Source organism: Bufo bufo, chromosome 3 (genome assembly GCF_905171765.1).
Source record: "Bufo bufo chromosome 3, aBufBuf1.1, whole genome shotgun sequence".
Lineage (NCBI taxonomy): Eukaryota > Metazoa > Chordata > Amphibia > Anura > Bufonidae > Bufo > Bufo bufo.
The window spans coordinates 377,275,007-377,297,998 of record NC_053391.1 but is presented as its reverse complement, the minus strand read 5'-3'; the positions used below and the strand labels follow the sequence as shown (position 1 = coordinate 377,297,998).

Here is a 22,992-nt window from a genome sequence, read left to right as displayed (position 1 = left end):
ATAAATAGATGATGGGATAGATCTCTGTACTGACCCCCGATATATTTATACATAGTAATTAAATCTCCCCTCAGTTGTCTTTTTTCTAAACTGAATAACTCTAATGTTGATAATCTTTCAGGGTACTGTAGTTGCCCCTTTCCAGTTATTACTTTAGTTGTATAAATTAGACGTCCATTAAAAAATGGAGTGACAAACACCTCTCTTTTGTGCTAGTAGTGACAACTGGACGTTGCTATTCTCCTTGTCAAAGGGCTGTTTCCCTACACGCTGACAGCGTCCAATCATTGGTGAGAATATACTGTATGGTTGTATACAGACAAGTCCTCTTGACAAGAGGATTGGTAGCATCCAGTTGTCAATTAAGCCTGGGCAAATTTGTTATTGAATCCAAAAATGAACTGTAACAGACATGTCAGAAGAGGTGACAGCTGCTCTATACATCCAGTGATTTACAAGTGTGACATCTTCTCTGATTTGTTCTTATCTTGTTCTCCTTTTCTTCTCCATCTGGCCCAAACCACCATGATGACTACTCGAGGTAGAGGTCCACGTACCAACTTTACAGTGACCTCTTTTAAGTAGGTCCCTAAACTAGTGAGTGTGGCACCACATGGCAACCGATGCTGCCGCAACACGGAACCTGCGGTGGCGTCCCAGCAAACCAAGAGTACCCTGGCCACCTTGGCTCTGGGCCACTACAAAATAAAAAAAAAATTCTGGTTCAGACAGAAATATACATTTTGTAGAACGTGTTTGTGTCCTTGACTTTCTTGTCTAATATATGTATTTATATGAAAGTGGAAACGTCTCACTCTTGATAGTGTAACCTAGTGTACTTTGCCCTTTTGTTTTTTCGTGTTAAATTTCCCATAGATGTTTGCAGAATTTTTTGGTAAACATGAGAAAAAGTGCCGTTCATGCTTACCATGGATATTTCTTTCGGAGGTTCACTGGATGCACTAGTTAAACTGTAACAAAATCATGTTTGTAGGGAACTCGTTGAAGAGTCCAGCATGGGTCAGGTTGTCTGTTTTTCTTCTTGCTGCTTATTGTGCTGACTTCAGATCTAAGATTCTACATAGATGAGAGAAAAACTGTGGTCAATGACTGTATCATAAAACAGATTCCCATTGCTTTCTGCTACATAAAGTATTTTCCATGCCTTGAACGATTGCCTAATAAGCACAGTCTTGTAATTAAATATTACTAATGAGTTATACTCTGTACCAGACATGAACATGGTTACTGCCTTAGTGGGAACTGTATGAAATTTATACCTTGCTCTTTTTTTTCTTACATTGTTATTTTTTAGTTTGGCCTAATGTACCGTACTTAGCAAAGCTTTACCATTTGACTTGGATGCTGGTTGGCCTTGAACATTAAACAGGAATCCTGGTTATATTTCAGTGCTGAGACCCTGTTAAATATCATGAATGATAGGAAGAGAATGCCCATGAAATGAATGAGTGCACTGGTGACGAACTCACCAATATATGACATTCCAATGTTATATATATATATATATATATATATATACAGTACAGACCAAAAGTTTGGACACACCTTCTCATTCAAAGAGTTTTCTTTATTTTCATGACTATGAAAATTGTAGATTCACACTGAAGGCATCAAAACTATGAATTAACACATGTAGAATTATATACATAACAAACAAGTGTGAAACAACTGAAAATATGTCATATTCTAGGTTCTTCAAAGTAGCCACCTTTTGCTTTGATTACTGCTTTGCACACTCTTGGCATTCTCTTGATGAGCTTCAAGAGGTAGTCCCCTGAAATGGTTTTGACTTCACAGGTGTGCCCTGTCAGGTTTAATAAGTGGGATTTCTTGCCTTATAAATGGGGTTGGGACCATCAGTTGCGTTGAGGAGAAGTCAGGTGGATACACAGCTGATAGTCCTACTGAATAGACTGTTAGAATTTGTATTATGGCAAGAAAAAAGCAGCTAAGTAAAGAAAAACGAGTGGCCATCATTACTTTAAGAAATGAAGGTCAGTCAGTCAGCCGAAAAATTGGGAAAACTTTGAAAGTAAGGACTATTTGACCATGAAGGAGAGTGATTGGGTGCTGCGCCAGATGACCTGGCCTCCACAGTCACTGGACCTGAACCCAATTGAGATGGTTTGGGGTGAGCTGGACCGCAGAGTGAAGGCAAAAGGGCCAACAAGTGCTAGGCATCTCTGGGAACTCCTTCAAGACTGTTGGAAGACCATTTCAGGTGACTACCTCTTGAAGCTCATCAAGAGAATGCCAAGAGTGTGCAGAGCAGTAATCAAAGCAAAAGGTGGCTACTTTGAAGAACGTAGAATATGACATATTTTCAGTTGTTTCACACTTGTTTGTTATGTATATAATTCCACATGTGTTAATTCATAGTTTTGATGCCTTCATAGTCATGAAAATAAAGAAAACTCTTTGAATGAGAAGGTGTGTCCAAACTTTTGGTCTGTACTGTATATATATATATTAAAAAAGTTGAAGAGCAGCACACAAATCAAAGCTGGTGCAATACCTTGAAGCAGATCACGGACCCGGTCCTGTTAGATATATGCAAAAAAGGCCAAGGCAGCACTCAAATAGCCATGAAAAAAGGGGTATTACCACATGGGTTAATAAAATACCCTTTTTTTCATGGATATTTGAGTGCTGCCTTGGCCTTTTTTGCATATATATATATATATATATATATATATATATACATACAGGGTGGGCCATTTATATGGATACACCTTAATAAAATGGGAATGGTTGGTGATATTAACTTCCTGTTTGTGGCACATTAGTATATGTGAGGGGGGAAACCTTTCAAGATGGGTGGTGACCATGGCGGCCATTTTGAAGTCGGCCATTTTGAATCCAACTTTTGTTTTTTCAATAGGAGGAGGGTCATGTGACACATCAAACTTATTGGGAATTTCACAAGAAAAACAATGGTGTGCTTGGTTTTAACATAACTTTATTCTTTCATGAGTTATTTACAAGTTTCTGACCACTTATAAAATGTGTTCAATGTGCTGCCCATTGTGTTGGATTGTCAATACAACCCTCTTCTCCCACTCTTCACACACTGATAGCAACACCGCAGGAGAAATGCTAGCACAGGCTTCCAGTATCCGTAGTTTCAGGTGCTGCACATCTCGTATCTTCACAGCATAGACAATTGCCTTCAGATGACCCCAAAGATAAAAGTCTAAGGGAGTCAGATCGGGAGACCTTGGGGGCCATTCAACTGGCCCACGACGACCAATCCACTTTCCAGGAAACTGTTCATCTAGGAATGCTTGGACCTGGCACCCATAATGTGGTGGTGCACCATCTTGCTGGAAAAACTCAGGGAATGTGCCAGCTTCAGTGCATAAAGAGGGAAACACATCATCTTGTAGCAATTTCGCATATCCAGTGGCTTTGAGGTCTCCATTGATGAAGAATGGCCCCACTATCTTTGTACCCCATATACCACACCATACCATAAAATTTTTTGTTCCAACAGTCTTGGAGGGATCTATCCAATGTGGGTTAGTATCAGACCAATAGCGGTGGTTTTGTTTGTTAACTTCACCATTCACATAAAAGTTTGCCTCATCACTGAACAAAATCTTCTGCGTAAACTGAGGGTCCTGTTCCAATTTTGGTTTTGCCCATTCTGCAAATGCAGTGCGCCAATCTGGGTCATCCTTGTTGAGATGCTGCAGTAGCTGGAGTTTGTAAGGGTGACATTTGTGAGTAGCTAATATCCACCGAGTGGACTAATGCCACTCTCCAGTGACATGCGGCGAGTGCTACGCTGTGGGCTCTTGCTGAATGAAGCTAGGACAGCCACTGATGTTTCTTCATTAGAGACAGATTTCATGCGTCCACATTTTGGCAAATCCAACACTGAACCAGTTTCACGAAACTTAGCAAGCAGTTTGCTAACTGTAGCATGGGAGATGGGTGGTCTCGTAGGGTGTCTTGCATTGAAATCTGCTGCAATGACCCGGTTACTGCGTTCACCAGACATCAACACAATTTCTATCCGCTCCTCACGTGTTAACCTCGGCGACATGTCAATGGCTATAAACAAAGAGAAACTTGTAAATAACTCATGAAAGAATAAAGTTACGTTAAAACCAAGCACACCATTGTTTTTCGTGTGAAATTACCAATAAGTTTGATGTGTCACATGACCCTCTTCCTATTGAAAAAACAAAATTTGGATTGAAGATGGCCAACTTCAAAATGGCCGCCATGGTCACCACCCATCTTGAAAAGTTTCCCCCCTCACATATACTAATGTGCCACAAACAGGAAGTTAATATCACCAACCATTCCCATTTTATTAAGGTGTATCCATATAAATGGCCCACCCTGTGTATATATATATATATATATATATATATATATATATATATATATATATATATAGAGAGAGAGAGAGAGAGAGAGAGAGAGAGAAAGAAATCCTGCAAGATTGCATCATTTTCTTTAGGTGGAGGAGCTGCATTATTGGTTATTATTGAAGTCCAGAATTATTGTACTGTATTAGAAGTTATTTAGAATTTACTGCTTTAGGTAGGCCCAACACCGTCTTCGGTAGACTGCAAAAAAGTAGATCCAATTCCAAACGTCCAGCCCCAACCTAGTAGAAATTGTCATGGTTGGAAGAGGGGTTGCATTATAACAGCACAAAGACAAACCTCATGTAAGCAAATTTGCAAAGGAGCAAGTGAGTTGCAATTTATACAAACCTTCGTAATATTTGCAAAAATTGGCTCTTTCTATAACTCAACTATCATGTACCAATATATCCAAAAGCAGCAGCAACACATTGAGGGGTTTACATCTTTAAAGGTATTTAGAAAATATCACAAAAGCCAGACAGACAGGGGGATCTATGAATAACTACTTGGTAATTAGTTTATTAAGACACTTTTATGAAGGCTTTATTGCTGTCCCAGAGCTGCCGAGGATGTATGTGTAATTTTGTGAAACTTAAAGGGAACCTGTCATGTTGAACATGGAGTTTGAGCTGCAGGCAGTATGTTATAGAGCAGGTGGAGCTAAGAAGATTGATTTATAGTTTTGTGGGAAAAGATTCAAAAACTTCTGAGCTTTGACGTCAAGGAGGCGGTCCTATCAGTGATTGACAGCTCTCTCTGCATACACAATCCTAGAGGGAAGGCTGTCAATCACTGATAGGACCGTCTCCTGGACTTCAAAGCCCAAAATGAGAGGAGATTTAAATGGGTAAATGACAAGTTATCCTGAATCTTTTGCTGTAAAACTATACATCAATCTGCTCAGCTCCTCCTGCGCTATAACAAGCTGCGGCTCAAACACCATGTTCAATGTGACAAGTTCCCTTTAAAAATCAGTTTTGCCACCTGCAGTGTCTTACTCTGTCCTCCTCCATTATTCTTTCATCTTCTCTTTGCCCTATTTCCTACATTCATAGTAGTGTTGTCATGCCTTTTTTCAATTACGGTTCCCCTAAAACTGGGCACAGATGATGTTCGTCAGTAATTATTAATTATAATTGCGCAAGACCAAAAGGGATTTGTATTTGAGTCGGTATTTGAGTCTCCACATGTACAGTACAAATGGATTCCCATCTGTTTTTATGCATGGGCATTTTCAGGTTACAAGCATTTTGTAAATGGTGTCAAAGTAAAACTAGCCAAAATATTCAAAAATAAAAAGGACCCAGACAAAATTGGGTATGGTGGCTATAGGAGTAGGGGCTGGTGGTGCCCAAATTTCTTTTCTCTAGTTTGTGAAGAGGTTTTATTTAAAGGGGTTATCCTAGTTTATTTTATATTTCGCCTGTACTAATTAATGCTTTAAAATAAAAAATGATTGTGACATACCGTATATGATTTACCATATAACTGCTGAAGACAGTGATTGGCACTATGGATCTTGGAGCGGTGGCTTAAAGCCACACCAAGGAGGGACATGTCGCTTCTTAGCTCATCTGTAGCTGTAAGTCACCTCTCCGCGATTCTCAGTGCTTTCTCCCATTGAGATATATAGGAGGCAGAAAGGACGTGGCCACTGGAAGAATTTCGGCATGACTGTCCATGCCATAATTCCGCTGTTTGAACGTCCCCTAAAAATTTCCATTGGAAATTTTGACATGTACAGTGCAACATCACAGGTTTTAGAGGCGATGATATAAGTGACTCTCCTATGACTGATATCCCCAAATAATTCTGAAGGCTGAGGGTAAATATGTAGGATTTATAGCTTAAGGAAAACAAATATTTACAATGTTGGACTTGATTTCATTTCAGAGCGCTAACATTATGCTGAGATGTGAAAGACAAGCTCTACGTGTTTCCAAACATTCTCAAACAAAACTGTGTTTATGAGAAGAAAAAATAAAAACTACTCACAAAGCAAAACAATAAAAAAAACTGCGCTTCAAGCTTAATTAGCTGTTACCACAATGTCTTAATGTTATCGTGTAAAACTCAAAGAAATGTAAGCAGTTGTTGATGAATGTTTGGAGGTTTAAGAGTCCTTTGTTTAGAATTGTGTTTGTTTGGCTTGTGTTAAATACTCCACCATTAGAAAATGTCTTATTGCTGTTTTTTGGAAACTTTTCCCCCAGGCTGCTATCCGTGTCCTGGGCCAAATATGAATCCTATTGCTCTGGGGAGTCGCTGGCTTGCATATGCAGAAAATAAGGTAAGAACTGTCTAGATGATTGTAAAGTATTAGCTGTGACTTAATAGAACTAGGTTCAAATTGAAGCGTTTCCTTGGGAAACATTGAACCTGCTGATTTATAGCAATAATCACCCTACTTATTATAACTGTACATTAACTCATAGTACACTACACAGATAAGTATGTTTGTACCAGCAATGTAACCAACCACGAGAGGCCCATGGTAAGGAATAACATTTGAGACCTCTGTAAGTCAGCCATGTAATTGAAGATTATCAACCGGATGCAATTACCTTTGGAAGTGCATTACTGGCCATTCATTTCATTCATAAAGTTATAGTTTTGGCAGCATAATGAGCCTACCCCTATAACTATAGTAATTATTAGTGATTGAGCTAAATTGTAAAGATTCTGTAGTTTGGTCCTATTTAAAGGTGTTTTGGGGAAGGCAAAGTTCACCTTTTCCAAAATCCTGAACGGTGAAGTTCCTGGTTGTGCAGTGACAAAATCCCCTGCTTCCTTATTATGCTATAACTATACATATATCCTTTTCAGGAGGCTGGCCATAAACTCAATAGCCAACAGCTATCTCTCTGACCCTCCATGCATATTCATACTTGGCTGAGTGTGCATGTGTTCTGAGTAACAAGGGAATGAGCAACTTCTGGATGCCTCTGGTGACAAATTATCTCCCTGAGCACTAAAGGATTGTGCATGTTGAAATGCAACTACCTATTGCTTCACCACAGCGACATCCACCATTAGGGAAGAGTTGGAAGGCCCCCATACACATTAGGCTTCGTTCACATCACCGGTTTGTTTTACATTTTTCTGATTTGGCAGGACTTTTTCTCTTGTCAAAAATAACACATCTCTAATGGAGCTAAGACAAACGGATGCAAAATTAGTACAACTAATTCTCAATTTTTTTTATAATTTTTTTTTACATTTTGCTGTTCTTCTAACACGAAGCCTTAGACTTTCATCAAGTCAGTAGGTTTGGTTCACATTAATCTAATGTGTATGGTCAGCATAAATCCCGTTCATTATAATCCCGAATTAGCTAACAGGCTAACATTCCCCAAAAGCTCCATTTGCACTATTATTTTAAATGATAAATAATTTTTAATGGCTCTCCAGTTTTTGGGTACAGGCAGTGTACACCTTCACAGCTAAGAGTACTTTCACACTTGCGGCAGAGAAGTCCGGCGATCCGGACGCAAACTGATGGCATTTGTCAGACGGATCCATCTGACAAATGCATTGAAATACCAAATCCGTCTCTCCGGTGTCATCCAGAAAAACGGATCCGGTATTAATTTTTTTTTACATTTTTAAAGGTCTGGGCATGCGCAGACCGGAAAGCCGGATCCGTTTTGCCTAAACACTTAATGCCAGAGCCGGCACTAATACACTTCAATGTAATTTAATGCCGGATCCGACATTCCGGCAAGTGTTCAGCATGCTGCGGTATTTTCTCCATCCAAAAAATGTAAGAGGGACTGAACTGATGCATCCTGAACGGAATGCTCTCCATTCAGAATGCATTAGGATAAAACTGATCAGTTCTTTTCCGGTATTGAGCTCCTGTGACGGAACTCAATACCGGAAAACAAAAACGCTAGTGTGAAAGTACCCTTATATTTTATATTCCTTTGGCCAGGTTACTTAAAGGGGTTTTCTGGGACTACCATATTGAACCATCCATGTGATAGTTCATCAATATTAGATCGTTGGAGGTCTGACGCCTGGCACCCCCACCAGTCATCTGTTAGAGGCAGCTGCATTTCCAGAGGTAAACCACACAGCTCTGTACACCGTGTAGTGGTCATTCTTGGGTACTGCTAATCAGCTGAATGAAAGTTGAGCTGCAGTAACCAAGAACAGCCACTACACGGTTTACGGAGTTGAATTGTTCTGGCTCCGTATACTGTTTACTTCCAGAACTGGAGCTTTTGCCAACAGTTGATCGGTGGAAGTCCTGGGTGTTGGACCCCCACCAATCTCATATTAATGGGCAATACGATGGTTAAGTCATCAATATGTTGGTTCTGGAAACCCCTTTTGAATTAGCTTTCAAATTGAACACCTTTTTGCAATCACATCTCTGCCTGTTCATGGTGACCCCTCCCTCCCATACAGGTTAGTATTATTGCCAAGCCTTTTAATTTCTTTTATCAGTAAATAGGTTATATTTGGTTTCTGCTGTCATACAAGTTTCATGTGCATATAATTACTTTATGGTGATTGTGTAATGGCAATTTTATAGGTGTGTTTTCCTCCTTATACAGTTGTGTAAAACCTGTGTATCTCCTAGAATTGTCCCAATATGCACCAATCAGGCGATTGTTTCATGTTTCTGATAGAAGTGAAGCCAGCAGCCATTTGTGTGGGTTGTTTTCTGCCCAGACTGTGATGCTTCCTGTGTTACTCAGTTTGCCTGAAGTGCATCCCAGATTTTCTCCCCATCAGTCATTCATTTTTTTGGCCCATAATACAGATTCCTTTCTCTCCAAACTTCACTCGGCCAATAGCGTGAAATTTGTTTCAGTGCCACAGTTGTATACATGTTTGTTCACATCTGTAATTTATTTCTCTTAAGGGATGGAGACATGCAAGAGAAACGGATATAAATGTTGTTTCTGACATCATAAACATATCATTTCACAGACCCTGCCACACATACACAATTGGTGGTATTGTGCAAGGGATTAAGTCTTACACATAAGAAAAGTATGCAGCAGTCATCAAACCTGAAAAGTTGTGAATGAGATAGAAAGTCTTAGGCTGGGTTCACATCACGTATTTTGTCTTATGTTTAACATATATGTTAAATGGATGCCTCTGATGTCACCATAAAGTCTCATTGTAAAGAAAAAACAAACAAAAAGTATACATTAATGGTCTCTGCAGGATGGAAAAGCATAGTGTAGTATGCTTTGCATCCTGTTTTTCCCCAAAGTATATGTTACATAAGGCAAAAACATGATGTAGATAAATCACTGCAAAAGGTGCACCTTTTGCAGTGATTTGTATATTCTCATCCACACATTATTCCATCTTGTGTAGGATGTTTTTGTGGTCCGCTGCCGACATCCTCCATTGTATGCATTTATGCTGGGGATTGCCGTTAGCAGCAGATCACATGCGGAGGGATTGCTCCCCCGGGTATAAACACGCTACAGTGTTTGGGGTTTTGAGCACTTTCTCCCATTTAGGCCACTTCATTCTGTGATTTAAAAAAAAGAAAAAACATGATGTGGACCTAGCCTTAAAATACTTATCCCACGACTAATGTAAAATTAAGACATCATATAGTACATGGCAATCTCTTTCTAACAAAGCTAGAACCAGCCCTATACTTCATATGGATCTAGAGATCTGTCAATTCATTGCTCTGCTAGATTTATATCAAACAGGCTGCTCAAGGGGAGTGTCTTTTCTGATGGAGCTAAGGGGGCGTGTCTCAGATCTCCCTATCACAGCTCAAGAGGCAGTTGAAGGATGAAACTGAGCATGTGCGGCCTTCTTAATGAGCAGGACAAAGAAATAAGAAAAAGAACAAGCAGCATGTGGCGCTGTACAGATAAATCTTATTGAATAACTCAGTGGCTGTGCAAAATTATAATTACATACAATTACAAAAGATGCAGGTGCTGGTTTGAAAACTGTGGAATATTTTTTGTGGGACAGCCCCTTTAAGCAAATTTTTGGAATGTTACATTTCAGCAGCTTTAGGAATAAATTCTAACAAATGATGATATAGGCTTTATTCTTCTGATAGTTTATTTTAACTCCTTGAGGACCCTGTGATTTTCCTTTTTTGCATTTTTTGTTTTTCACTCCCCCGCATTCCCATAGTCCTAACTTTTTTTATTTTTCCATTCACATAGCCTTATGAGGGCTTATTTTTTGTGGGACAAGTTGTACTTTCTAATGGCACCATTTACGGTTGCATACCATGTAGTGGTAAGCGATTTTTTTTTCCCTAAATGGAGTAGAATTGGTAAAAAATGCAATTCTGATAAAGTTTTTTTTCCTCCTTTACACCGTACACTATGCAGTAAAATTGACCTGTTATCTTCATTCTCCAGATCAGTACGGTTACAACGATACCACACTTTTTATTGCGTTTTAATACTGAAAAAAAAATGAAAACCTTTCAGGAAAAAAAAAAAATAATTTTATCACCATATTCTGACTCCTATAACTTTTTTGTAGTTGTGTGTACAGGGCTGTGTGAGGTCAAATTTTTTGCGGGACCATCTGTACTTTTCAGTGATACCAATTTAAAAATGATTGCGTAGTTGAAGTGGCAAAAATGTCGAATTGGCTGTTTTTCTTTTTTTTTCCGTTACGCTATTTGCCATATGCCATTAATATTGTTATATTTTAATTGTATGGGCATTTTTGCACACATCGATGGCCATGATGTTTATTTTTTATTTATCTAAATTTTTTTATTTTTTTTTTAACCCCTTTAGGACAAAGCCTTATTTCACCTTAAGGACCAGGCCATATTTTGCAAATCTGACCAGTGTCACTTTAAGTGGTGATAACTTTAAAACGCTTTGACTTATTCAGGCCATTCTGAGATTTTTTCGGCACATATTGTACTTTATGACACTGGTAAAATGAAGTAAAAAAAATGAATTTTTATTTATATAAAAAAATCAAAATTTACAAAAAATTTGTACAAAATTGCAAATTTCCAAGTTTCAATTTCTCTACTTGTATAATACATAGTAATACCTCCAAAAATAGTTATTACTTTACATTCCCCCTATGTCTACTTCATGTTTGGATCATTTTGGGAATGATATTTTATTTTTTGAGGATGTTAAAAGGCTTAGAAGTTTAGAAGCAAATCTTGAAATTTTTCTGAAATTTTCAAAAACCAAATTTTTAGGGACCAGTTCAGGTCTGAAGTCACTTTGCGAGGCTTACCTAATAGAAACCACCCAAAAATGACCCCATCCTAGAAACTACACCCCTCAAGGTATTCAAAACTGATTTTACAAACGTTGTTAACCCTTTAGGTGTTCCACAAGAATTAATGGAAAATAGAGATTATAATTTCAAAATTTCACTTTTTTGGCAGATTTTCCATTTTAATATTTTTTTTCCAGTTACAAAGCAAGGGTTAACAGCCAAACAAAACTCAATATTTATGGCCCTGATTCTGTAGTTTACAGAAACACCCCACTTGTGGTCGTAAACTACTGTACGGGCACACGGCAGGGCGCAGAAGGAAAGGAATGCCATACGGTTTTTGGAAGGCAGATTTTGCTGGACTATTTTTTTTTTTACACCATGTCCCATTTGAAGCTCCCCTGATGCACCCCAGGAGTAGAAACTCCATAAAAGTGACCCTATCGAAGAAACTAAACCCTTCAAGGTATTCAAAACTGATTTTACAAACGTCGTTAACCCTTTAGGTGTTCCACAAGAGTTATTGGCAAATAGAGATGAAATTTCAGAATTTCAATTTTTTTACAAATTTTCCATTTTAATCAATTTTTTTTGAGTAACAAAGCAAGGGTTAAACTCAATATTGTACGGGCACACGGTAGGGCGCAGAAGGAAAGGAATGCCATACGGTTTTTAGAAGGCAGTTTTTGCTGGACTGTTTTTTTTGACACCATGTCCCATTTGAAGCCCCCTGATGCACCCTAGAGTAGAAACTCCAAAAAAGTGACCCCATTTTAGAAACTACGGGATAGGGTGGAGGTTTTGTTGGTACTAGTTTAGGGTACATATGATTTTTGGTTGCTCTATATTACACTTTTTGTGAGGCAAGGTAACAAGAAATTGCTGTTTTGGCACCGTTTTTATTTTTTGTTATTTACAACATTCATCTGACAGGTTAGATCATGTGGTATTTTTATAGACCTAGTTGTCACGGACGCGGCAATACATTAAAAAAAAGTATACATATTAGGTAAGTTTTACACAATGATTTCTTTTTTGAAAAAAAAAATCATGTTTTAGTGTTTCCATAGTCTGAGAGCCATAATTTTTTCAGTTTTTGGGCGATTACCTTGGATAGGGTATGATTTTTGCGGGATGAGATGACGGTTTGATTGGAACTATTTTGGGGTGTGTGTGACTTTTTGATCGCTTGCTATTACACTTTTTGTGATGTAAGGTGACAAAAAATGGCTTTTTTTACACTGTTTTCATTTATATTTTTTTACGGTATTCACCTGAGGGGTTAGGTCATGTGATATTTTCATAGAGCAAGTTATTATGGACACTGCTATACCTAATATGTATACTTTCTTTTTATTTATGTAAGTTTTACACAATGATTTCATTTTTGAAGCAAAAAAAATCATGTTTTAGTGTTTCCATAGTCTGAGAACCATAATTTTCTTGGATTATCTTGGGTAGGGTATGATTTTTGCGGAATGAGATAACTGATTGGCACTATTTTGGGGTGCGTGTGAATTTTTGATCGCTTGCTATTACACTTTTTGTGATGTAAGGTGACATTTTTTATAAAAGAAAATTACGGTGTTCATCTGAGGGGTTAGGTCATGTAATATATTATATCATGTTTTAGTGTCTCCATTTTCTGAGAGCCATAGTTTTTTCAGTTTTTGGGCGATTAGCTTAGGTAGGGTCTCTTTTTTTGCGGGATGAGATGATGGTTTGATTGGCACTATTTTGGGGTGACTTTTTGATCGCTTGCTATTACACTTTTTGTGATGTAAGGTGTAAGGTTATTTAGCACAGTTTTTATTTTTTACGGTGTTCATCTGAGGGGTTAGGTCATGTGATATTTTTATAGAGCCGGTCGATACGGACGCGGCAATACCTAATATGTATACTTTTTTTTATTTATGTAAGTTTTACACAATAACAGCTTTTTTTTAAAAAAATTCTGAGCCTTATTTTTTTTTTTTTGGGCGATTGTCTCAGGTAGGGGCTCATTTTTTGCAGGATGAGGTGACGGTTAGATTGGTACTATTTTGGTGGGCAAACGCCTTTTTGATTGCTTGCTGTTGTACTTTTTGTGGTGTAAGGTCACCAAAAAATGGTTTATTAGGCACAGTTTTTATTTTTTATGGTGTTCATCTGAGGGGTTAGGTCATGTGATATGTTTATAGAGCCGGTCGATACGAACGCGGCGATACCTAATATGTATACTCCCCCCCCCCCTATTTTTTACCAATTTTTTAAAACTTTATTTGGGGAAAATGACGTTTTTTGTTTTTTTTTACTTGAAACTTTAAATTTTTTGGGGGGGAAACTTAATTTTTTCAACTTTTCTTTCACTTTATTTTATGTCCCACTTTGGGACTTGAACTTTTGGGGGTCTAATCCTTTACAATGCATTCCAATACTTCTGTATAGGAATGCATTAGCTGTATGAGTAATACAGTGAGTATTACTCATACAGCTTCCGGCTCTCACAGCTTCCGGCCTGTGAGATCCAGGGGGCTTAATCTCACAGGCTCGTCAATGGAAGGCAGCGCGCCTTACATGCCATCAGGTCCCCCCTACAGCCGCATGGGGACCCGATGGCACCTCTGATCACCGCCGCAACCACAGGTAAAAGCCGCAAACAGCAGGTCTGAATTGACCTGCGGTATGCGGCGATCGCTGACACGGGGGGGGGGGGGGGGGCGGGTCATGGGACCCCCCCCGCGCATTTAGCCAAGGTGCCTGCTCAATGATTTGAGCAGGCACCGGGTTCCGATCACCGCCACTTAAGTACCAGGACAACATGCCGTACCGGTACGTCATGTGTCCTGAAGAGGTTAAGTCACCTTGGGTGACAATAAATGGCCATCATTGAACACTTAATTTGCAATATAACAAAACAATGCTGCCACCTAGTGGCCTGTATTGGTATATTCCTGAAATAGACTCCGAAGCTTGCTTGAGGCTTCGGTCTATTATAGTACTGTAACAGGTTCCCCGATCTCATGTGGGGAACGCTGTTACCGGAGTGGAAGCGCATTGCTTCCGTTTCCGGACTGCTCAAATGCAGTGGTCACATTTGACTATGGCATCTGAAGGGGAAAATGTATGCGATCAGCCTTATGGCCAAGACAGTTACAAAGTGTATTACATATTAAGGCAGATTTCAAAATACTGCCTCCCTCACCACAGTATTCAACTGTATCACCATACTCAGAACGTTGTTACAGTTGAATACTGTGGTGAGGGAGGCAGTATTATGTGCTGCACTGTGGTATTTGGTTCTGCTGGGCCAGTATTGTGCTACACTACAGTTTTGCTGGCCCTGCCTACTTCTGTTGTCCCTGCCAACTTGTGTTTCCCTGCCGTCTGTCAATTTCGACCTGCCTACAACATGGGGCCACTTTTACTTTTTTTCCAGGACCACTTTACAGTTGAGTTGAGGAGGGCATCGGCTGTTGGCCAGGTGCAAAAGTACCTGATGATCCCAGCAATTTAGGGCTAATTCGGACGGCCGTATGCTGTCAGCAAAAATGCGGATCCGTTTTTTTGCGGATTAGATGCTGTCCCATTCACTTTTATGGGGCCCTTTTCTTCCATTGCATGGCTCAGCAAAAAAAATGAAAAATGTCCTATACTTGTCAGTGAAAATCAGGACATGGCCCTATTGAAGTCTATGGATCAGTAAAACAACTGAATTCAACCCGTTTTTTGCGGACATGCTGAACTGTCCGCAAAAAAATGGATACAGTATATGGCCGTCTGAATGAGCCCTAAAGCTGAGAGCACCAGATCATTATGTACCTGGCCTGTGGCCGTGATGAGGGCTTAGGCCAGCCCCATGTGCATCGGCCCACCAGGAAATTTCTCGTAAGGTCTATGGCCAATCCGCCCCTGGACTGCCTTCAGATTGCACAACATTTTTCTTTTGGTGACCTGTTTTCTTTAAGGTGGCCATACACAGTCAATGAACGAGCAAAAAAATTCACTTCAGCCAATTCTCTCCCCCCGACGTCGAGAAGGATTGAACAAACTGAATTTTTTCACCCTTTCTTTCGAGAACTCCCCATACAAATAAGACTGTGTAGTAATATATATGGGGGCCTTTAGATGCAGAATATTATCAATTATATCATTACACATCCTTCATATTCCTGTAAGGAATATATGGCATAGTTTAGGAGAAAAAAACCTAGCAGCACTGTGAAACTGTCCCTTTATTTTTTGATCCTATTCCCGTACATTCTATTTACATCAGAATTTATATAATTATATTCTCTAATATCATGTGCGTTATTCAATCTGTGTTATTCAATGTTAGATTGAATTCTAAAGTTGGTTACTTCCCTTGTATTATAAAATGCATTTGAAAAGCACAACTGTGTCTGCTCCTCTGTGAATATCAGTTTCTCACTGTATAATTAAATGTCGTATAAAAAGCTGTCTTCCCAAATACTTCTTTCTGCTAATACCATTTCTCAGAGGATGCATAAATAAATCAAAATTAGCATCAATTAAATAGAGAAGAATCCACTGTAAAATCCTCCAGTAAATCAAATATTTAATATTACACAGACAAAACTAAAGCATGTGATTATGCTTATTTACATTTATTTGCGGTAACCGTGCCAGACCAAATCTCCCTCTTGCAACAAATCTGCATTCTTAATGGATATGTTTTGCTGTTAAAGACCAAAGCTGCTCTGGCTACAGTCTGAGTGGCACCCAGAAGATTATTAGGATCGGGATAAGTATCTCAATTAAGCATTTTGTTTCATTTTGTGGGATAAAGCATGCACTCAGTTGTATACAATCTTGTACACTCATTTTCTAGCACAGTCATTCCATGAGCTACATCAAAGAGCTTGCGAAAGTATTATTGCATGATGCTTTCTATAATTATTATTCATGAAAATTATTACTGCCTTATCCTAGGTAAAAAATAGTTAATACTTTAATTTTTATATGCTAGTAAAAAGGCTGCATAGAGGGGCTGTAAACCATCATTACATGGCAGAAATGTGACCTATGACTCTTTTCAGTAAGGTCACACAACCCCAAAATGTCTGATAACCCAATGGATGGCAAAGCCATGCCAAGAATAAGTGTAGCAATGAACCTAAATCTTTGAGTCTAGATTTTAACACGAGAGCAAACAATTTCATTTCAGCCATATTAGCTTTCATGAGACTAAATTCTCTATCATCTGAAGAGCCCCTTCACTCAGGTTTTTCTTACAGCCATTCACAAGTTTAACCTCACCTGAAATTGGTTTATACTATGAGTCTTTATCTAGAATGGAAAAAAAGGTACTCTCAGTGTTAAGGTGGTGCTCGACCGCTAGGCTGGTCACCCGGGATTCACATGGAAAAAGTGGAGGTAGGTTCAGTACTTGGTTAAAATTCAATGCTTAAGGGCTCATGCACATGGCCGTTGCTCGGAAGTTCCGTGCATTGGGGACTGCAATTTGTGGTCCCCAATGCATGGGCAACATCTGTGCAAAAAATAGAACATGTTCCATTTTTTGTGGTGTGGAGGCGCAGAAAGAAACCCCACAGAAGCATTCCGTAGTGCTTCCGTGGGGTTCCATGCCTCCGTTCCGCACCTTCTGGATTGCGATGAGCCCACGGCTGGTGCCCACATATTGTGGACCCGCTGTTTGCGAGCTGCAATTTGGGGACAGGTGGGCAACGGCTGTGAGCATGAGCCCTTATTGTGGAACTCAGAACATATAAAAAATATATATATAGCAGTGCTTACGCATTTCAGGTACCCTTAGATTACTGCTATGTATTTTTTTTATATATATATATATATATATATATATGTTCTGATTTCTAATAAAGCATTGATTTTTAACCAGGTGCTTAACCTAGCATGGCTTCCTTTTCAGATTACAAGTGCTGTTTCATAAAACAGGAGTTAGGGTCCATTCACACGTCCGCAAATGGGTCCGCATCCGTTCCGCAATATCTGGAACAGGTGCGGACCCATTCATTTTCCATGCGGCCGGAAGAGATGCAGAGAGCACACTATGTGCACTCCGCATCCACATTTTCGGAGCGCGGCCCCGAACTTCCCGGACGAGGCTCCGCCAAAAAATAGAACATGTGCTATTCTTGTCCACAATTGCGGACAAGAATAGGCAGTTCTATGGGGGGGTGCCGGCCGGATCCGCAATACACTACGGACATGTGAATGGACCCTTACACTAGAAGGTTGGAGAAATGGACAACTACACCTTCCCAGCAGCAACAAACAAAATCTGTCTGCAAAGTACTATTTTACTGCTGTATTGTACTATGCGAGTTTACCGAATCTCGGGGCAGGAAACAGGATGATGTTTTGCAACAGTAATATATTTTTATTTCATGCTTGTGTTCACACAGCACAGGATGTACAAGTATGTGATATGGATTATATGACATAAAAATCCACATTGGGCAGAGGGAATTCCTGCGATTGATGGATCTCAATCTAATGTACAGACTTGTCATGAATTATTAAGCAGTATTTATTTATAAGGCGCCAACATGTTCCACAAAACGGTGGGAGTCAAAACCAAGGCAATTTTCTGTATGACATTATCTCTCTTTTCATTCAATCAGGAATGACATGGAGACCTACAGAAAGAGATCTTCAAAGATATTCAGATATTCGCAGTGCAATCAGCAGATCTTTAATATCTTTATAATGTAGGATAGCCAGTTAATTGTGGGCAACACGTAAATTCTTGAGCATTATTTTAAAACCACCAAATATTTTTTTTCTTTATGTTTGCTGTGTAAGCTTTATTGCCTTTTTCATTAGAAAAACTAGACGTTTTAGTGTGATTGTATGCTGAAGCTCCTTTTATTGTATTGACTACAGTTTTAGCAATCGTTTTCTTGCTCTTTATTGCACCAGTTTTTGCTTTAGCTTATTGTATTAGAATACTTATGTAGTTATGTATTTATATCTCAACAGCTTATCCGGTGCCACCAGTCTCGGGGAGGTGCATGTGGAGATAATATTCAGTCTTATACTGCCACAGTTATCAGTGCCGCTAAGGTGAGTATGGATTGTCGGTTATTGTAGGGGGATGCTGTCTGAGAAGTGAACATGGTTGCTTCTAGATTAGCACACCATGATTTATGTCTTTTGCTGACACTGGTTTTGGCATAGCTTTCACACTCTTGACATATGTGACATCATTGTGAAAAGCCACACTGCTGTTCAAGTTGCCTATACACCTTCAATAGCTGTTGGCCGAACTCCCAACTTCCCCATTCACGATACATGCTGGGCATGGCTGAGCGTGTATTTGTTGATGGGGAAGGAGGTGATAGCCACTTCCAGACACTTCTGGCAGCGAGTTATCTCCCAGAAGAACAAAAGATCTGCCTAAGAATTCAATTTGCCTGACGATCCTTCTCTTAACTAATTTGTTGGGGTAGAATTAGATTGTCATCCAGCTTTCCCCCGAAAACAGTGAATTCTGCTGACAATACTCACATTCACTAGTATCTTTGTGCAATTTTGTGGGGGGGGAAAATACATAAAAATTTATGTTTGTGACTAAAGGTTTGACACATGCATAATCTTTTACATAACTCCTCCTAAAATTAAAGTTCTACAAAAAGCCTTAAAGGGAACCTGTCACCTCTACTATGCTACCCTCACTGAGCGTTTCTAAATGTTCATTGTGTTACCCTAAACATATAAACTACACTTTTAATTTCATTTGCAGACGAATTCAATAAGTATTATGCATTTTTGTACTTCCCGCCTTTTATGCAAATTAACATATAAGAGTCATATCTTACTTGTGTGACCGGAGAAGAGTCATATTTTCAAGCTCTGACTCATCTCAGGTTAATTTGCATATGTATCAAATCGTTTTTTTTACACAATAAAAGCACACAATGCTATGGGGACTGGGTATTGCGGATGTGCTAGCGGCCATCTAGCAACCCATGTCCTCGGCTCTATACCACAAATCCAGGCGACAGGTTCCCTTGAAAGTTTTTTTTTGCTTTTTTAATATTGATGAGTACTTATCTTGAGGATAGGGGGCCCTACTTTCAGTAGCGCTTGTACAGGTGCTGCTTTCTCTTGAAACAGCTGATCGGCAGGGGTGCCGGAGTTGGAGCCCCGCCAATCTGATATTGATGACCTATCCCGAGGAAAAGTTATCAGTAGGGATGAGCGAATCGACATGAAACATCCGAAGTCGATTCGCATAAATCTTTGTTAGGCTACTTTCACACTGGCGTTTTGGCTTTCCATTTCTGAGATCCGTTCAGGGCTCTCACAAGCTCTCCAAAACGGATCTTTTTTGCCCCAATGCATTGTGAATGGAAAAGGATCCGCTCAGAATGCATCAGTTTGCCTCCGATCAGTCTCCATTCCACTTTGGAGGCGGACACCAAAATGCCGCTTGATGAAACTGAGCCAACTCTGACACAATCTGACACAATAGAAAACGGATCCGTCTCCCATTGACTTTCAATGGAGTTCATGACAGATCCGTCTTGGTTATGTTACAGATAATACAAACGGATCCGTTCATGACAGATGCATGCGGTTGTATTATCTGAACGGATCCGTTTTTGCAGATTCCTGACGGATCCGCCCATAACGCGAGTGTGAAAGTAGCCTTAGAATACTGTAAGGAGTGGGAGCTCCATACAGTATTAGAGTGTATTGGCTCCAATGAGTACAGTATTCTAACAAAGTTTTATGCGACTTTGCATGTTTCATACGAAGTCGATTCGCTCATCCCTAGTCATCAGTATTCAAAAGTGAACAACCCCTTTGAAACAGACCACGAATCACAACAAACCAGATGCCAGGAAACATCTAAAAGCCCTTTAGAAAAAGAGGTATATCCAGCTCACCCGTAATTCTCCTGTAGATAGGTGCACGGAAAAGACCCAAGTAAGTCCTGATCCACGCGTCTCGAACACTAGTGTTCCTCATCATAAGGAACAGCAGTGTTCGAGACGCATGGATCGGGTGAGAGTGGGAGAGGGTGTCGCTGGACGTGTATATGTCATTTATGCTGAAATAAAGACCAGACCGAAAACTTTCACAATGGTGCTGGATCCTTCCTCTCTGTTTATAAAAGCCCTTTACACTGGTTGACTTTGCAGGAAATTATCGGGAACGAACCATTCATTCCTGATAATTACCTGCTCATCAGAGATGGTAAAAGCTGCATTTACAGCTGCATTGGAAAGCTGTGTCTGGTGCAGGAGGGTGATTGTCTTTGCAATTATAAAACGCTTGTCTTAATAAACTCCTAAGCTGTTCCGCCGAAGTTATGAAGAGGCACGAGCCTCCTAGCTGTTTCACATTTAGACCTTTTTCTACGCATAAAACAGGTGCCGGCCCGTTCCTTTCCCCGCCCGTGCCGTGCCCACTTTTTTTAAACGTCACAGATTGCGGCGCAACTAGCTGTTGCAGCACAGTCTGCGCCTGAAATATGCCTAATATAGGCATATTTCAGCTTAATAAATAACCCCTTTACTCCTCATATACAGCTTGAATATATAGCCAAGATGCCAACGTTGGCCATGTCCACCCATTATTTGCCAGGAATCACTTTTTATTTTTCATTTCCACCGTTTGAGGCTTTTTTTTTATCAAACTAGTAGCTAAGTTTGAAGGGACAACTGAAGGCGCCTAACACATTTGACAGAACTCAAGCAAACCTGAACCTTATGTATGGTTATGGAGAGTTGGGAAAATAAATACATGTCGACCGACAGTTATTTAATATGTATGGCAGCCTTTAAGGCATACTCCAGTTTGGAAGATGTTTACTTGTTAGAAGGTTCTCTTGACAATAAGTAGATTACAAAGTGTTCCCTGATGGGAACTCTAGTGATTAGCTGTAATCTCTGGGGAAACCTGGCAGTAGGTGTTCAGTTTACCTGCAGTGCCACCAGTAGAGAAATTAAAAATTACATACTGTAGCTCCCGTTAAAATTAATGGGTTGCCCGTGTAATCCAGGACACAACAGGTCCTCCAGAACAAGAGATGTTCTTTATAAGCATTGAATACTTTGGAAAAGATATAAGGATCCTAAACAGATGACCTTCTAGAATTCTAATTCTAAAATTATAGGGTATATGAAAATACATTTTCTAAATTTTAAACCTGTTGTAACTAATGCCATGCCTGATGAAAGACAATAGCAAAAAGAAAAAAAGTGAATTAATACATTACTAACTATATTTTAAACAAAAAGAAACTTCATATCATTGCTAGTTAAGCTTCAAAGTGGTAAGTGATCTGCTTATGAACTTAATACAGAATATTGAACCATTCTTAACTTTTTAGAGAGCTTTGTAAGAGTGTCTAGTAGGCCTGGTTTGCATTACATGAATCTCTTGTTTGACCTTCCTATCCCATAAGATACAAAGAGGGGGAATTCTACTTGGAAATACATGAAAGAAGTAAGAAGGAACGTCTAGAAAGGTTATTTGGCTCCCGAGAGACGACCTGTTTGACATTTGACAAATTTTATTTCTTTACCACAAAAAACAGAGTATGTCTTAATTTTAGCTAGTGAGCTTTACACTGACTACACATGTTGGTTTAATGATATCCATCTTGGTTGCATGTGAGATGTTATAGACATGGGTGTTACAGTGGAGGAGCACTTCTGAGAAACTGATATCTCAACTCTATTTAAGAAAACTAGAATACAAATGCAAAGTTTCCATAATGATAAAAAATGCATTTATGTGTCTGGTTCCCTGCCTGTGCAGCATTTGCTGTTAGGTGTATATGAATTCTACATTTCCATTTGATGGGTGCTTTTCTGTTCCAGCTCCACAAGTATTTATTGATGGGCCCACAAGGAAAAAAATAACACACCCAGATAGAGATGTAGAACTTTAGGCTTGCTGCAAAACATCATCATGCAGTTATGTCTCAGACAGATATGTAAATGATTACAGTTGTCTACTGATAAGACACTGGGACATGCTACAGCATAAGGGTCCATTCACAAGTCCGCAACTGTTTTGCGGTCCGCAAAACACAGACACCGGCCATGTGCGTTCCGCATTTTGCGGACCGCACATGGCTGGCACTATAATAGAAATGCCTTTTCTTGTCCATGGATGTGGACAAGAATAGGACAGGTTCTGTTTTTTTGCAGGGCCGCGGAACTTAAGTGCGGACACGGACATACGGACAGTTTACAAATGAATGGGTCCGCACCCATTCCGCAAAATTGCGGAATGGATGCGGACCCATTTTGAATGGACCCTAAAAGTGCTTCCCCTGCTGCTGTATAAAAGGCTCTTAGAGGCAACTTTCAATAGTGTACCTCTTCGTGAGAGATCGTTGAACGCTAGACATGCCTAAAAGATATTTTGCCCAGTTTATGGACTT

General features: G+C 39.5%; 1 protein-coding gene across 4 annotated transcripts in view; it reads left to right on the top strand.

The window, feature by feature from the left end:
• BCAS3 (BCAS3 microtubule associated cell migration factor) overlaps nucleotides 1-22,992 on the top strand; it is a 1,315,291-nt gene that overhangs the window by 212,282 nt on the left and 1,080,017 nt on the right. For all 4 annotated transcript variants that reach the window (XM_040424689.1, XM_040424687.1, XM_040424688.1 and 1 more), the window contains exons 10-11: nucleotides 6,617-6,693; nucleotides 18,570-18,653. In XM_040424689.1, coding sequence (XP_040280623.1) covers nucleotides 6,617-6,693; nucleotides 18,570-18,653 — 161 coding nt within the window. The remainder of the gene's footprint in view (nucleotides 1-6,616; nucleotides 6,694-18,569; nucleotides 18,654-22,992) is intronic.